General features: G+C 39.1%; 1 protein-coding gene across 3 annotated transcripts in view; it reads left to right on the top strand.

Annotated features, from left to right (window-relative positions):
• The window catches only part of cdh23 (cadherin related 23), a 669,485-nt gene that overhangs the window by 489,019 nt on the left and 161,766 nt on the right, over positions 1-18,700 (top strand). For 2 of the 3 annotated variants that reach the window (XM_062976257.1, XM_062976258.1), the window contains exons 21-24: positions 9,965-10,076; positions 16,946-17,131; positions 17,674-17,819; positions 18,453-18,672. In XM_062976257.1, coding sequence (XP_062832327.1) covers positions 9,965-10,076; positions 16,946-17,131; positions 17,674-17,819; positions 18,453-18,672 — 664 coding nt within the window. Of the gene's footprint in view, positions 1-9,964; positions 10,077-16,941; positions 17,132-17,673; positions 17,820-18,452; positions 18,673-18,700 lie in introns of all 3 variants that reach the window. The other variant, XM_008106631.2, reaches the window with a different exon arrangement.

The following is an 18,700-nucleotide window of genomic DNA, read 5'->3' as shown; positions in this document are numbered from 1 at the left end:
ACTGTATATGTCAGGAAGCAAGTGTACGTACATCAAGAAGCCAAAAAGCTGTTCACACAAATCTAGTCACAGTTGTTTTTAAATAATCTATGAGGAGAATGACTGTTTGACTGTAAAGAGCTTTCCTTGAGGAATGATTTATCTAGAATCATTAAAAAGGGACTGGAGGGAACACACAAAAAGATGTGGTTGCTGACAATCATACATCAGCTTCTAGCAGATCATCAGAATAACTGAGTGGTCTTTTCCTTGCCCTTTTCTCTCTTTCATGAAACATCCCCAGATAATGATGAATGCAATGTCTGTTCGTAAGCATCTCCCATTCACATTTAGTTCTGCATCCCAACAAGGAACGTGCATCCGAGAAGATAATCATAAGAGATTTGTGAATGTAGGGTGGTATCAGTGCCCCATCCAGACAGTATTTGAGAAATGATACTTTTACACATTTTGTGCAATCTGATCTTGCTACTTATAAATGCCTCCCAAACCATTTTAGAACATAGCTGTTACCCTAGAAAGGGATTATCATCCAGATACTGTTGGACTATAGTTTTTCCTTCCCCATAACTATTGGGCATGCTTTCTGGGGACTGATGGGAAATGGAGTCTGTCAACGTTTTTTGATATCTCTACCTTGAAACAAAACCTACTGTATTTGGTTATCTTTCCCAGTATTTTTGTGAGTTCTACTGATTAATTATGGATCTTGTAATACCTTAATATCTATTCCATTGCAAGCTACTATGGTCTCTCTAGCATTGTAGTGGAATGCAGAATTACTGGATTTTGATATGGAAGACTGGGATTCAAACACCTGCTTGACCATGAAGCTTATGGCAATTACTGCAGTCACCGCCTACTCTTACGTTACATGATATCATTTATGGGAAGATGTGACAAATCTATATATGTTTCCACTAGGTTTCTAAGAAGTAAAGGAGGAAAATAGTGTAACAATAAAATTATTATTAGCTTTTTGGCTCAACCTTTGCACCTCTTTCCTTCTAATCTGGAGAGAGTCAGAGGGAATTGGGAACAGATGCTTCTTTCTACATAAGTTCTTGAAATTCTTTTCAGACTTCATCACAGCTGCCTGTTTGAAAGCAGTTCTGCTGCTATAGATAAAGGGGAATGAAATATTTAAAAACCTTTGTAAGTTATTTCTATACACTATCTAAGGCCCCTTCTGAAAAGCCTGAAGAGCTGCATCCTGCCCGCAGGCCTGGGTTTGTCCATGCCTGTTTTAGACCTAACCTGTTGTTGATGGTGATACTGATGGTGATACACAAAGATAAATGTTAAAAATCTCTGTTCCTTTTAAAACCAGTGTTATTGCTCTGAGGAAAACGTGTGTGGATGTCCTCCAAGCTTTTTAATGCATCTAAAAGCAGAGATAGCTACAGCTGCTTGTTCTATGTGTACAGTGCATTCATGGGTGCAGCACTGGTGTTCCCCACTGCAGTCCTAATCTCTCGAATTGTCCTTGGTTCCACCACATTTCCCTTTATTATCTGGTGATTTCTTTTAGCCGTTCCATTTTCTTCCAGGAGAAAAGTAATTGTTTTGTCTTATCACCCCTTTTCTCTACCAATATTATGATTTCCCTCTGTTCACTATTATAACATTCTGTTACTTTTTTCCAATGCCCTGTTCATTCTGGTGTTCACTCACTCCTTTTTCTCTCTTGCTCATTCTCTTTTTATTCCTCCCTCTTCTCCTCTTTTTATATTTACTGTGCTATTTTCCTCATCCACTTCCACATTTAGAGATTGGGTATATGAGGTCCCTGCTGGCCAGATATTCTTTGAGCAATCAGTGACTGTTCACTCTACCAGGTGACTGCCCCAGGGCACCTAACTAATAGGCATTTCAAACACTTTAAATAATTTACCAGGACAATGAAAAACCAAGGCAACTGATCTGATTGCATGCCTGAGCTTCTCTGGCCGGCTTTTGGAAATGTACTTTAAAAGCACAAAGTGCTCCTGTGGGTTGTCCTCGTATCTAAGGCTACACCAAATTGTCAGTTTTTTCTTTTGCAGTTTTCTTACCAAAATTTGAAATATTTTTATGGGTTATTACATTGCATTATCTGAAAAATATCCTTTTATTGAGATTACTTTACCCCACATTCCACTCTACCCTACAATATTTTCTGTAGGTATGAACAGATAAAATTTCAGCACTCAGTCAGATGTCACATACCAAAAAAAAAGGCAGCTTCCTATGATATGGTGTGATACCACTGAACTTCATGTAGCCAGGCAAATGCACTTCACAAGCAAAATCCCATATTGTATCTGAATCAAATACAGCTGCATGACTAGGAACCGATGCACCAAAAACTGAAATTAAAGAAAAAACCCCTAAACATTTGACTTTGCTAATGAAGTTGAGATAAGAAACATTTATGTGTATTACTCATTCTGAGAATGCTCTGTTCATAGCTAGATCTCCAGATGTATCTTGACAATAAGCATGCATTTACACTAGAATTGATTCAGTTTGACACCACTTTAACTGCCATAGCTGCATACTATGGAAGCTGTAGGTTTACAAAGTATCATTCGCTGCCAAAGAGTGTTGATGCCCCAGAAAACTACAATTCCCATTACTCCATAACATTCTGTCCATAGAATGTCTGATGCACCAAAAATTGAAATTAAAGAAAAAGCCCCTAAACATTTGACTTTGCTAATGAAGTTGAAATAAGAAACATTTATGTGTATTACTCATTCTGAGAATGCTCTGTTCATAGCTAGATCTCCAGATGTATCTTGACAATAAGCATGCATTTACACTAGAATTGATTCAGTTTGACACCACTTTAACTGCCATAGCTGCATACTATGGAAGCTGTAGGTTTACAAAGTATCATTCGCTGCCAAAGAGTGTTGATGCCCCAGCAGACTACAATTCCCATTACTCCATAACATTCTGTCATGGCAGTTAAAGTGGTATCAGACTGCATTAATTACACAGCGGAGATTCAGCCTAGGTTGTTGCCAGATGTAGAGTTTGTTTTCAAAAGTTACCAAATTCACACAAAATAAAATTAAACATGAGTTATAGGTGGCAATACATTGTTGGCTAGGAGTACACTTTGGCACAGGGCTTGAAACATATACCTCACAACCTCTGAGGATGCCTGCCATAGATGTGGGTGAAACATCAGGAGAGAATACTTCTGGAACATGGCCATACAGCTCAGAAAACACATAACAACCCTGTGATTCCAGCCATGAAAGCTTTCAACAACACATTCCATTTTATAGCCAAGAATATAGAATATGCTAAGAATGCATATTCTTAGCACAGGTCTTTATTCCTGGGGAGCTTTTGCAAACTAAGACTTGTGTGCCAGTTGCACTTGTGCCTTGGGAAGCCTGTCTTGGCCATGGTGGTCCACGCTCTGGTTAAATCCTGAATAGACTACTGCAGGGTGCTCATTTATAAAGTCATTGTCCTCCAAACCCTGCTATATATAGAAGGTCTACAGACATCACACTCAACTCCTGGAGAGATTCCATCAACGTTGCCTCCGAAAAATCCTGCAAATCTCTTGGGAAGACAGGCGAACAAATGTCAGCATGCTGGAAGAAGCAAAGACCACCAGCATTGAAGCGATGCTCCTACGCCATCAACGAAAAGTTGATGGACAGGAAAATAGATTTAAAGATGGGCTTATACCAACCTTAAAAAAGTGGCATAGACACTGAGAACTGGGAAGCCCTGGTCCTTGACTGCACCAATTGGAGGTCAGCTGTGGCCAGCAGTGCTGCAGAGTTCAAAGAGGCACAAATGGAAGGCTTAAGGGAGAAACGGGCCAAGAGGAAGGTGTGTCAAGCCAATCCTGACCGGGACCGCCTTCCACCTAGAAACCTATGTCCTCACTGCAGGAGAACATGCGGATCAAGAACAGGTCTCCTCAGCCACCTACGGACACACCCCCAAGATGCCAGAATGGGAGGACCATCATCCTCGGCCTACGAGGGATCACCAAAATAAGTAAAGTAAGTAAGACTACTACAATGCGCTGTACATGGGGTTACCTTTGAAGACTGCTCAGAAGCTTCAAATGGTACAATGGGCAGCAGCCATGTTGCTCACCGAAGCAGTGCACAGCGAACACACAACTCCCTTGCTACGCCAACTCCTTTGGCTGCCAGTCCGCTACCGAGCATAATTCAAAGTGCTGGCTTTAGCCTATAAAGCCCTAAACCAGTGATTCCCAAAGTGAGCGCTACTGCCCCCTGGTGACCGCTGCAGCAATCCAGGGGAGCGGTGGTGGCCACAAGTACATATATCTTTCTGTTTAATTGCTATTAAAAAATTAAAAAATAATTTCCAGGATGCTGGGTAATATTTTTTCTGGAAAGGGAGCAGTAGGCAAAATAAGTTTGAAAACCACTGTAAACTGTTCTGGCCCAATTTATCTGTCTGAACCTCAGATACTAAGATAATCTGGAGAGGGCCTGCTCTCAGTCCCACCTGCGTCGCCAGCACAGCTGGCGGGGAAGAGAGACAGGGCCTTCTCAGTGGTGGACCCTCAGCTGTGGAACTCCCTCCCCAGTGAAATCAGAACAGCTCTCTCCCTTCTAGCCTTCAGAAGAAAAGTAAAAACATGTTTTTGGGATCAGGCTTTCGGTAATTAGTATAGTGCAATAATAGACTTGGAATTATGTATAAGCGACGATGGAATGGCCTTGGACTATGATTTTCAGATGATGTGATTTTAATATTGAATTTAAATTTTCTAATGTTTAATATGTAATATTTTTTTAAAAAAAAATTAATTGATTTTTAGTCTCTGTATGTATTTTAAGGCATCTAATGGTTGACATTTGTAAGCCGCCTTGAGTTCCCTTCAGGGTAGAGAAAGGCGGGGTAGAAATAAGGTAAATAAATAAAAAATTACTGTGAAATTTGTTCAGTTGGATTTGGTACCTTTTGGAAACAAACTCTACAAAATAGCTCAACATTTTCCAAGTGGCATTTTAAAGATACTGATGAATATCAGTTTTTTTATAGGCTTGTGCATTTCGGGTGATTTGGTATCTGTTTCTGCTTGCCAGATACCGAAAGCCCTCCATATCCATTTTCCAGTGCCTCCCAAAAACAGTTCTTTTTTGGCCCATTGCCTGCAATGAGGAACTTACGAGGTTTCCCTTTCTTCCCTTCAAGGGAGCCTAAGCAACAGGGTTAAAAAAGCACCTTTGTAGAGGCGGAGACTGGATTTAATACTTCTTAAAGCTTTTCTACTCTAGACGAGAGGCAGGTGCATGTGTTTTCTTCTATCCCAGCATCAGCAGCACACCACGCAGCTTTCCAATATATTTTAAAGAGGCCCAGGGAAGGAAGAGCGATGACCTGGAGCTCAGTGGAGCTATCCTCCCTGGACTACCTTTAAAATCCGCTCTTGCCTGCAAGGCTGCAATCTCCTTTCTGCTTGGGGATTTGGTTCCTTGAAGCTGTTTCTACTTTCTACTCTAGAGGAGATGTAGGCTTCTCTTTTTGTTTGCTGGGATTACTATTATTAGTAATTATTATCTTTTAGAAGTATTTTTCTGAAGGAGAAAAAGAAGCTAAAAGTGTGAAAGCCCCCAAATGCACGCACACCCCACCCACAGTCACTCAGGTCTTCATCTCCCTATTCAGTCCCACTAAATATAAAGAATCAGGAAAATAAAGGAAAATCAAAAAGATTCAACTGTGATGCCGAATAGGGGAGGAGGAGCCAAGATTGGCTCCTGTTTGCTTTCAATTTGGGCCAGTTTTCATCCTAGGCAGGCCCTTACCGTTATGGGCTACCAAAGGTGCCAAAAGAAACGGAATCCATGCACAAGTATAGTTTCTTATTGGAATCACGCAAGTGAGGAACACATTATCAAAACTGAAGAGCCTTTTGTTATTTTGCAGAAGTTTGAAACCATAACCCCTGCAACAAATACTGTCAGTATGCACCTTTTTGGCATTTTAACGAAGTTGTGTTCAAGTAATTATACCTTATTAAAATCCCACAACAGCAACCTTCAGTCACACACTAAGACATTATATCCTCCTGGTGCACAATACTGACCCCACTTTCTTCCAATCATTTCATTCTCTATTTTGTGAGCATAGTACTAATGTGGAAACAGTCTTAAGTTGTACGTTGTGCAATATTCAATAATAACAGCAGCCTAGTAAGCAAAATAACCCTTGGTATATCAAAATAGTGCTAGCATGTCTTTTATTCCCAATTATAATTTATTTTCCATCTCTACACAAGATGATGAATACACTGGGCTCCATAGGAGAGATATAATAACAATGAAGTCAATTACCTCCTGTTTACCATGTTGACTGATTACCCCCTGAGCAGTTCTTTTAAAACTATTGGGAACATGAATACCATTGATTGTAGAAATGCTCACTCATATTATCACCAATCACTACAGCCATGAGGAAGAAAGTGCAATAGCTTTTAACAATACAGTCTTATAATGTCAACTCAGAAATAAGGCCCATTAAGTGATAGGAGTTGAGCCTAAATCACAGTTTAATCTGAATGTGGCTCCAAGTACTAATTCAGTTGACCACTGACTGATATATTTGTAGACACTATACTGTTGAAAATGTATTATTTCTAAGATATTAACATACATTTCCAAGATTATTGTAATTTCTTGTTATATTCACGTAAAACACCTACACACTGCATCTGACATACTAAGATATGACACACAAAGCTCTGATGTCTTGCATTGGAAGGTGCTGACCGGTCCCAGGGATACATTAAACCTCTCTCATTCACCCCTGTCCAGCGTAAATCATCAACCAAGGCAATCAAACCTGTCTGTATCCCATGACAAGGGTTAAAACTAAAGTAAATAGATCAAGATCACTTGTTTCATTCAGAAATCCTTGAAGTGAGACATACATTCCAGTTTCAGTATCTGATAATGGAATACAGATTTTTTTACCTCTGTTAACAAAATTACTTGCCATGGCCTCTTTAACAGAAAAAATAGTATCAGGGGCAGAAATAATATGGGAAAAATAGAGAGGGGCTTCAACACCACAAAAATAAAGAGAAGTTCAACTGTTGTCACATTTTTAAAATCTAAAACTAAAAATATGCAATAAAGGAAAAAACACTTGGAATCTTCTAAAAGCAACTTGAGGCAGTCTCCGTTTTTCTGATGATTTCCACTCTAGTGACCAAACTGCCAAATTGATATGGGTTTAAAGAAAAAGCCAGCATGTTTGTCAGGCTTATCTGTTTCCCCCTTTCTCTGTGTTGTGCTGTTCATGCATGCTCAGTAAAAGATTCTGATGGCAGCTGCTGTTGTAGGCAGGCAGACACAGCTACAGTAGGAACAGTTAGAGCAGAATGCCATTCATTCCCAGCTCAAGTCTCATTGCATTGTTTAAGAGACATGATGCTGCAACCAGTCCGTGAAAGCTTGTGTTTCCCCAGCTCTTCTTCTGCATTCTATCAATATTCAGCTTTAAAAAGCCTCCCAGATATGGGTGAAAAAGGAGATGTGGAGGCTGTGTGGAAATAAAAAGACTGTTAAAAAGTAATGTTTTCCAGAGGTTTTGTTAACTGATGTCTATATTAGAACCTGGTCGAAATTTTTACAAAATGCTAGAAGCCAGGGAAAGTCTTTTCCATAGAGGTCTTACAGCTTTCTCCTCACAGGGTATGTCAAAGACCCTGCCTTATTGTGAAGAGGCATTAACCCACTTTAGCAACCAATCCACAGCCTTTTTAGTAAACCCGTGTGAGGGGAGGATCTAGCATATATTTGGTGGATATATTCTGTCTAAGGTCCAGAGTGGGAGAAAGAACTCTTATCTGTGTGAATGTTGTAATTAATCACCTTTATTAGCATTAATGGCCTTGCCAGCTTCATGTCCTGGCTTCTTCCTGCCTGGGGGAATCCTTTGTTTGGAGGTGTTAGCTGCTGATTGATTTGTGTCTAGAATTCCTCTGTTTTCAGAGTGGTATTCCTTATTTTTTATTCTGATTTTAGAGTTTTTAATACTGGTAGTCAGATTTTGTTCATTTTCATGGTTTCCTCCTTTCTGTTAAAATTGTTCACATGCTCGTGGATTTCAATGGCTTCTCTGTGTAGTCTGACATGATAGTTGTTAGAGTGGTCCAGAATTTCTGTGTTCTCAAGCAATATACAGGTTGGTCCAACACCTCTGAACAAAGGACTCCTCCAGGTAGGAAGAAGCCAGGACATGAAGCTTGCAAACCCATTAATGCTAATCAAGGTGATAAATTACAACACTCATATTGGCCTCCAACAGACAAGAGTTCTTTCTCCCACCCTGGACCTTCCACAGATATGAAAACCTTCCTTGCTTTGTTTTTCCAATATACCTCACAACCTCTAAGGATGCCTGCCAGATGTGGGCGAAATGTCAGGAAGAATACTTCTGGAACATACAGCCTGGAAAACACACAGCAACCTTGTGATTCCAGCCATGAAAGCCTTCAACAACATGCGTGAGAGTAATTGTCTGACTTATTAACATTTTATTTTCTAACTCAAATACACCAGTGATGCTTATTTCCTTTTCATCTCCTAGTATTCACACTTCAAATACTTAAATTTTGCAAAATGTACACAAAATATAACATCCAGCCTATAAAAGTGTCCCGTAGCATGAGTAAGGCAGACTCACAGCTATCTTGAGAGGCTTGAAATTCTGAGTCATTCCTGATAGGGCAGCCTAACCATGGATATTGAGCTTTTCTGGGACCACAAAACCAAATTGACTCCATCACCAACCTCCAAGAGCACCCTAATTACATCAGAAATACAGTACATGACCATAATTCCTATTCTATCCACACATCTACGTAGATCCAGTAGACTGCAAGAGAGCACTGATGAGGAAGTGAAATTCTACACCTCAATTTTCCCCCAGTTTCTCTTGCACAGAGTATTTTAGAAGGCAATGTTGAGAGAGAATATCTCCCATCTTTCTGCTCTATTCAATAATATCTCTATAATATGAAACACACCAACATGTTCATTGAGGGTGAAATCCTAGGTGGCTATTGTCTAACTATTCATCGATCATGTTGCATAGTATAGAAGTGAACCCTAACTAATTTGATTTTGTAATGATTTGATGAATAGATTTTTCTGGGCAGGTCTGTTTTAAGCACCTTTGGACTTTGTTTAATATGCATAGTAGCAGCAATAACAGAGCCAAAAAGAATAGAAAAAAACAATTGATACAATACATTTGAAATTGCAAACATGCTCCAAACCTTACACTGTTTTAGACTGGGATGTGAAGGCACTAAACTGTTTTGGTGTTTAACCCTGTAAGCATTTTTGAGTGGAACTAACAGTTAGGTGCTAAATCCTGCTATCAGTAGGTGGTTATGTGTATGAAACTTAATACCCAAGATTTCTATATTCAGTCAAAAGAACAGAGCATACTTGGGGTCCTTTTCTTGTTGGGAAGGATATAGAAAAGAACACAAAGATTATTAAGGCTATTGTGAAAATCTGGACAACAATAATGGAAGTGGATCAAGAAAGTACAGAGGTTAGAAAAATAATAGTTGAATTCATTTATTTGCTGTGACTCATGTACTTGTAGACAGACGTTTCTGTACCATAGCAGGGAATGGAAGCACAAAAGTCTGAAACCTTCCCTGGAGATCAGCACGTCCTTTTTCAGAATAAACAACGAAGAATAAGATTTGGTACTGAGTCAATGGAGCTTGAGTGGCAATATTTTGCTAAAAAGCTAAATTGTGCATTACAAGATGGACATGAGCAACAACCTTGTCAGGCATTGCCATCAAGTTCCTGTCTGACATTTATAACCTGTAAAAACAAAAACAAAACAAAGAGATCATTCAAGCTTGCAAGTGCAGGTATAGAGTGCTAACACAGACTGACTGCTTTTGAGAGCCTGAATTTGCAATTGTGATTATTTTCAGGTAAACATCACTTTGTTGGACATAAATGATAACTACCCAGTATGGAAGGATGAGCCATACTTCATCAATCTAGTGGAGATGACTCCGCCAAACTCTGATGTCACAACAGTAGGTGTTCAAAAGAATAATTTTCTGTCTGTCCACCCATCCAGTATTTAAAATAAAAAGTAGATATGGAATATAGAACATAGAACACATAGTTCAAGGAGAGTTCTGTAAATATATTTTGCTTTACCTATTGTAGTTAGCTAGCTACTCCCTAGGCACTACACAGTTATAGTTGTTTAAGTCAAACTACCTAACGACAGCTTACATAATTTTCTGCTTCTGCCTGTCTTTATCATCTTAACAGCAACAGAATGGTAAGGCTACAACTTTAAATTAGTAATGCTTGACATAGATTTTCCCTTTGCTTTGACCATTGCAATGAAAGATTAAAGTACTATGTTAAATGCCATATAGCACCACTAATATAATTATGTTTCCAGGGTGGTGGGTCATCAGTCCCAAAAGTTCCCAGTATAGGACAGAACTTGGCAAGTGATTTTTTATCATGAAACTCAAACCTACACTGAACTCCTAAGATTCCAAGAGCCAATGGACTAAACTAGCACCCTTTCATCTGGAGCCATAGATAAACACTTTAAACAGTAGTGTGTGACCAAATAGTCAAGACTTATGACCTCATCAGAAGGGGCTGTCTTTGGCAGCATATGCCAGTTCCTCTGTGGTTTTGTGACAGAGGCCACCAGCTCCCATTCCATCAAATGAGGTAGGGGGAAAACTATGGAGGGCATGGGGCAACAGGTTTCCCCACCAGACACTGCCAGATTCTCCAAGATCCATGGCAATTCCAGCAGCATGCATGATGTCATAAATCTAACACCAGGTGGTTCCAAGAATAAAACACAGGCACAGTCAGATTAAAATAGACTTATTTACAAAGGATATGGGGAAGGGGTTGCTATATACAGTGTTTTCTCCCTACTTTGCAGTTCACTTTTTGTTCCCTCACTGCTTCACGTTTTTTTCTGAGCGGTGGCGCATGTGCAAAAGGTGCCAGTTTCCCTTTTGCGCATGTGCCCTCCCTCTTGCCAGCATCCAGCCAGGCCACTCTGGATGTTGACGAGAGAGAGGAGTATGTGCAAAAGGGAAACTGGCAGGCACCAGAGAGGATGCCTCCAAGAAGAAGCGCAGGAAGAAGGCTTGCAAAGGGGAGAAAAGCCACCTAACTACTAATATAATGTGTAAATATTAAAATAAATATAGCGCCCCTACTTCACAGATTTTCACTTATTGTGGGTGGTCCTGGAATGTAACCCCCACAATAAGAGAGGGAACACTGTATAGCAAAATATTATTTTGGAAATATATCTCAACCAGCAAAGCTAACACTGGCATAAGTAAAGTTAACAATATGTACCTAGTTGAACTCATTAAGCAATGCCCAGTCCAGGAACTTATGCATAGAGTGCAAAATATGGCATTCACAAAACCAAAACAAATATCACAACAGCAATGGTGCAATAAGTAAGAGGTGAATGCTGTTTTGTACCCATAACTCATAGCAACAATGGCTGCCAATTACTATGATGATGCCACCCAACACCTGGCCTAAAGGCCACAAATTTTTGAGATTTATTTTTGTTATGCCTTTGATATCCTAAGAACATACACACATCCTTGGCTCTGTACCACCAGTGAACCTAAATGTAAAACTTGGGAGTCACTGATATCATTCTGTCCCTTTGGATGTGGTGAAATATATGTAAAAATAATTGTTTTTGTTTTCAATGTAACAAACAAACTTGTTTTGTATAGATCTGTGTACTGCTAACAGTTACTAATGATTATTTGTTTTTTGAAGATAAAGATGTTTGCTCTGTTGTGTTAGTGATTTAAAACTTCTACAGTAAAAGAGCATTGCAGTGGTTTAATCACATTCTTTTCTCTCTCACTTACGCATAACATAATGCTGTAAGGAGGTCTGATTGTGTCAGGAAAACTGAGAGTAATACCAGAAACTACAACTCTATCAAGCATTTAGACTCCTAATTGAATCATCCATAGAGACATTAGAGTAAGAGCGCATTTACACTGTAAAATTATTATGGTTTGACACCACTTTTAACTGCCATGGCTCAGTGAAATAGCATCCTAGTATTTGTAGTTTGGTGAGGCTTCTGTATTCTTTTGCAAAGGAGGATAAAGACCTTGTAAAATTACAACCCCATGATTCTGTAGCATTTAGCCATGGCAGTTAAAGTAGTGTCAAACTGCATTAATTCTACAGTGTAGATACGCCCTAAGATGTGTCCACCTTGTTGCAGGATAATGACTACATCAGTAAAAGAGGACCAATCATTCCAATGGTGGTGTTGGCAGAGAAGCTCCAGAATGATAGCTTTTGGGCAGGAAAAACTGAGGAGAGGAGGGATGACACTGACTGAGGACCTCATAGAGACTATAGCAGTTACACTTTAGCTAATTCATGGTAATACTGAAAACCATCAGTAGTAGCAAAATAAAACAAAATCCATAAGAGACCAATACATTTTTGACCAACCAAAATGTGCAAAACACTTCATACAAGCTTTCAATTCTCCAATGGCTTCTTCATTTTTTCCTTACACGAAGTTCTGCTGCTGATGGACTTTAAATTTTACAGTTCTTTCTCTCAGTTCTCGCAGGGCCAAAAAGGTGGAGTGGCCTTTGCCTACAATGAGATTCATCAAGATCAACTGAACAACAGAAACATATGATAGTTAATAATTTATTTATTATATTTATACCCTGGAGGGGACTCAGAGTGGCTTACAAATTGGCAATATAAAATGTAGGCCTGTGATCTCAACACTCTCACTTTTTTTTCTTCTCCTGTATGATTTTTAAACATCTTTTGCCTGATGAATAAGGCAGTGGGTCTTTGAAAGCTTGCATAAACTGTTTAGCACATTTCAGTTAATCAATAAAGGTATTGTTCTTTTGTGGTTTTATGTTAATACTGTACAAAGGTAGCACAGCTAAATTGCTTCTGAATGTCTTTTACCTGAAAAACCATATTGTAAGGCAATAAAGATGAATCAAAAGATACTGCTTGAAACTGAGATCCATAGATTGGAAGGCATTTAAACACTACTAGGGAGAAGACAGAGATTTGAGTAGACTTATGCTTAATGATACAAATGGACTCAAAATGAAGGGCTGTTCAGCTGATTATATGCTTACATGTAGAAGGAAAATACAAAATTCCACTATATAATAGGATTATGAAATATGAAATACGTGTTATTTATTCCCAGTTCGATAATGAATAGTCATCCAAATTTAGTCATGCTGCCGGAAAGAGTCGGGTTCTTATTAATGGTGGCTTATTCAATCAGTTACATATTGACAGCTTTCAAATATTTTTACATGGGACCTTTGGATTATCTGGAAACTTATCAATAAAAGACATTTCTCATTTCCTCAATTAAAAATCAAGGTACCCTGAACAACGTCAGTCTTCGAAATTCATGGGCAGTAGAGTTGTGCTGTTTTCTCAGTTGCTGACATGTTTCACTTGGAATGGTAGTCAGACTCTCCAGAATGGCATCATATAGTGTTTTTTAAAAGATGTGTAAGAAATTTATGTGCAACCCCATATATATAAAATATGTATACAAATCAAATCTTTACTGATAATAAATCATTATTTTATTTTATTAATAAAATAATAGTAATCTCTCTCCTCCTATATGCAAAGAATTCAAAGGGAAATAAACTCTCATGGCCCGTGCTTTCATGGGTAGATATGTCAGCACCATACTGAGGTATTCAAAAAGGGAGGAGTATGAAGCACAAGTGGGACACTGGAGTGGGGAGGCAAAATAGGTAAAAGAGAAGAAGAGTCAAATCTAGATTCTATGCCTCTCTCAATGTCTCAAAGATCCAACGTGATGAAGAGAGGGGTGAATGAGAGGCCACCCCAGACTCCCAAGATGGAATGGGAAGGAAAGATTCCTGGACTCACAAGATGGGCAGGAAAGAAAAGACCCCCAGATTCCTAAGATGAGAAGAGAAGACGGACTTTAGATCTCAAAATAGAAAGGAAAGGAGAAAAAACTGAGACTCCAATGATGGGAAGGGAAGGAGAGACCACCAAACTCTCAAGATGAGAAGGAAAGGAAAGATCCTCAGACTCCCAATATGGGAAGGAAAGGAAAGATCTACAGATTCCCAGGATGGAAAGGAAAGGGAAAACCTTAGATGGGAAGAAAAGGAAAGATGAACACACCCACAAGATGATGAGGGAGGGATGGACCCACTAGACGGAAAGGGAAGGAAAGACCCAAACACACAGGCAGGAGGGATATTTCCTCTCCCTGCCCCACAAGTCTCAAAGCCAGGTCCCCAACTAAGCCTTCCTTGTCCCCTCCCTTTTCTATCTCTAAGGCAAGCAGATACATCAAAGTTCCAGGGAACATGGTCCAGCTCAGAAGAGGAAACTTCTTCCTTTCTTCCTCCTTCTCGTTCTTCCTTTCTGTTGGCCCTGGCCTGTCAGAAATGTATTGCAACCCCAACTTAAAATATGCAGACCCCATATGCTCAGGACTTGGTTACTTTCTATGGGGCTGCCATTAAATCTGTGGCTAGCCCCAGCCAGGAGGGAAAACGCTCAGGACTTGGTTGCTTTCTATGGGGCTGTCATTAAGCCCGGATGAAAATGCTCTTCCCTTTCTGCCAAGATTCAGCACTGATTGGACAAGGAGGCAACCCCAGGCTAGGCTGCTCTTCCCTGCAAACAAATTTTGGTTGAATTAAAAACGCTTTCTCATATATCCGAAGGTTTTCTGATGCCATTAAATAAATGGGTTCCAATGCTTCAAATTGGAAGGTTAATTCAGAATCACCAAACCACCTCGGAACCCCGTTCGGAACCCAAAATAGATACGATTTTATTACGATTAACAAGGATTCCAAGGAATTTGCCCATGTCTACTTCCTATGCCATGAATGCTATGCCTTCACCTGTGTGCTCACTGCCAATGTGTTTGGGAAGGATAAGATCACAGCTCCTGAACATAGTACTTACATTCTGAGCTCCTATACTTTGCAACCATTACATGGTCTCTTCTTTTGTATGTGTGTGTTAGGGTTGCATTTTTTTAAAGTAAAATTTGTGGCCAATTTCTACTTTCTCAGCCTTGCTTGCGACCTCCTTCAAGGACCTCTCTGAAAGGCATTGATTTAAAGCCTTTCAAATCCCTCTGGCAAAATAAAAGAAGAGGGAGAGGGAGAATTATTCTCCATCACACCAGGAGAAAAATGACGGGCGTGAAACAGAAAATAAATGAGGGTAAAGCGGAGAGAATCCACAAAATCATCAAACAAGAAAGACCGTGTTAAAAAAAAATACCATAATGAAACATTAATCTTCTAGGGAGGAGGGGAAATAGCAAAGGGCTCCAGTCCAAGTTCACTATAAAGAAATTAACTCTCAGTTACCTTAACTGGCCTTTGAGCTCTCCATCCATAAACAAGCTTTTCCTTTTTCAGTACACCATCAATCTTGACATGGCTCTGGCTCTTTGTACTTTGGTTTGTTTTGGGAATGATGTGTAGGTAACTTGAAGTATTGCAGCTTAATAACACATGCAATCAATTGTGGATGTGCTGATCAAATATTTCTATATGATTAAAATAATATAATGAATTTAAAAAGCCATCAAGTCCTCATCAGAATTCCAGCAATCTATTCCATTTTTCAGTCCTAGATGTTGATTCATTGGAATAAATTCAACTATCTTTTTACCATCTCAAAGTAGGGATGTCAATCTTAATTTTTTTTTAATTCTGAATGAATGTCAGGAACAATGAAAGTTTTTCATTTATTAATTTTGAGTCCCTCTCCCACCCCCAAATTAGCAGGAAATAGCACAGGTTTAACCCCTCCCCCCCCCTAAAAAAAAAGCAAACCTACATAGTTTTCCAGAAATCCTCTGGTCGGTACTCAGGATAGTTTGTTCAGATCACTACCTTTACCACTTAAATGTACTTCCATGTATATGGCCAAATTTATTGTTGTTTTATTATGTTTTTGTTTAAAATCTTGTTGAGATGGGATACTTAACTTAAGATGTAGTATATAATCTTTTATCTAAATAAATTGCCCTTTAAATAGGCAAAATGCAATATATACTTCCTTAAATAAAGAATAAACGAATTCTATCAACTTGGAAGATGAAAAACTGCTGGTGTTAAACTATTTTTTGGTGGTGGGGCCATTTTCTTATCTATTATGCATAAAAGAAATAAAAAATTAATTCCAACAAAATCATTTTAAGATAGTGTAGAAATTTCCAAAGGCTGTCTTTACTGTATCTGCTTTATTTCTGAACTTTGGTAGGAAAGTCATATGACTCTGACTTCCGTTAATGATGCCTCTTCTGTTTTTCCAATTTTTGATTCATTTTTTTCTGGCCACAATAAAATAGAAGAAGGACTATACAATGACTTTTCATAGAAATGTTATCAGTTAAAATATGTTTACTCAGAAATAAACCTCATTGGTACCATAAGAGCTGTTTCCAGTAGGTAAGTATAAATGCTATTCTAAGGTAAATGTATTATGTTCCTTAAAACTACGTGGCCGGACGACTTAGTTGAAGTGTCACACAGAGCAATCCCATGCAAGGCAGATGGGCTGAATATTTATTTAGATGCCTTTAATAATTCTGCTTTGCTTGTACATTATTTTAATAACACTCCCGTGATTACACTGCTGCTATATCAGAAGAGAAAGTGAGGACAGTTTCATCCATGAGAGACTACACTGCCTGCAGAAACACAACAGAGTGCAATCCCAAACAATGCTTTTTAATCCCCATATTTTCTACTTTATGTTATAGTTTAGAGGTCTCTACACAGATATACTTGAAGAGGATTTTTTCATCTCTTCTTACACGGGTATAATATTGCTCTCTTGATCTCTGCAGGTAGTAGCTTTTGACCCAGACCTTGCAGAAAACGGCTCCCTTGTATACAGCATCCGACCACCAAATAAATTCTACAGCCTTAACAACACTACAGGGAAAATTCGCACAACTGGAGTTGTATTGGACAGAGAGAACCCAAACCCCCAGGAAGCTGAGCTCATGAGGAAGATTGTAGTCTCCGTCACCGACCGTATGATTACTTCAATTGCACCTTTACATTCAGTTAATTGGCAATTTACTCAGTTATAAAAAGTTATCTTCCACATTCCAATGTAATGTATACTTTTGATAAAAGTATAAGTTTACTCTATAGTCTGTTAAATAACTGTGTTATGAGGAAAAGTAGCTATAATTTAAATTGCTCAATGTTAGATAAATAATGCCTTGTAATTTTTGATTCCGGCAATTTGTTTTCACTGTTTTGTTATCACATTGACATTTTCCAAGGCTGATTTTTCCTTGAAGGCAAATTGTCAATTATCCAAAGAGGACTGGACAGGTTGGTGCTATTTTCTCAGTTTAGGGAGGTTAATTATGACCTTGAAGGAGCTGGGGGTGGCGACAGCCGACAGGGAGCTCTGGCGTGGACTGGTCCATGAGGTCACGAAGAGTCAGAGACGACTAAACGACTGAGCAGCAGCAATTAGGACAAATTTTTAGATACTGCTTTACTATTTTCAGTGTAACTTGGTGTTATTGGAATTCCAGTAGTGATTCCTTTATTTTCTGCAGGAGGTAGACCACCACTACGGGCCACTAGCAGTGCCACGGTGTTTGTCAACTTGCTGGATCTCAATGACAATGACCCTACCTTCCAGAATTTACCTTTTATCACTGAGATACCTGAAGGTCTTCCAGCAGGATCATCTGTTTTTCAGGTGAACATATAGCTGTCTTTTTGTTTGTTTGTTTGTTTGTTTTTATTTTGGCCTTATGCTGACTGAAAAGAATTCAGTCATTGTGCACTGGGATTTTTTTTTTTAAAGAATGGATTATGGGAGTTGTGGACTGTTTTCTGAGATTCTAGTGTATTGTGAACATAAAACATTCCATGTCAAAATGATGCTGGCAACACTTCTTGAGGCGCTCAATTGATTGATGTTTTATTGGTACAGCTGTGGAAACCCACAGTGTGACTTTGGGCACCTCAAACTATCTCAGTCATAAAGGAAGGCAAATGCCAACCTCCAGGATCTATCCCTATATTTTGGAAGTAGATTTATCTCTAAACAGAAAAGTGCTCATTTTGAATTCTTCTGTACTAGAAATGCTTACTGCCATCCTGTGTCATTACAGCTGCACAGCTTGAGTTAAAATGGTCTGTCTTTAAAAAGTAAGGATTTAAATACTGGAGGTAGGTTATAGAAACCAAGTCAGGACAGTCCTTAAAACACTCACTTAATGTAACATTGAATGCTCGTGAAAATGGCTGTTAGTCTTTGGGGACTCTAGGTTCATTAAGAAGAATTTCACCCAGCGGTTGTGCTTCATTTTTTTTATTTCTCTCTTAGGTGGTAGCTATTGATCTTGATGAAGATGTAAATGGTCAAGTTTTGTACCGCATGCAGGTAGGCATGCCTAGGATGGACTTCGTCATCAACAGCAGTAGTGGTCTTATCAACTCCACAGCTGTGCTAGATAGGGAAAGGATTGCTGAATACTATCTACGGGTGATTGCAAGTGATGCCGGAGTGCCATCCAAGAGTTCTACCAGCACACTCACTGTCCGAGGTGATTGAAGGACCAAAGCACTCTGCAT

The sequence above is a fragment of the Anolis carolinensis genome, chromosome 3 (assembly GCF_035594765.1).
Source record: "Anolis carolinensis isolate JA03-04 chromosome 3, rAnoCar3.1.pri, whole genome shotgun sequence".
Taxonomy (NCBI): domain Eukaryota; kingdom Metazoa; phylum Chordata; class Lepidosauria; order Squamata; family Dactyloidae; genus Anolis; species Anolis carolinensis.
The sequence above is the reverse complement of the archived record's forward strand: the minus strand, read 5'-3'. Positions and strand labels throughout refer to the sequence as shown.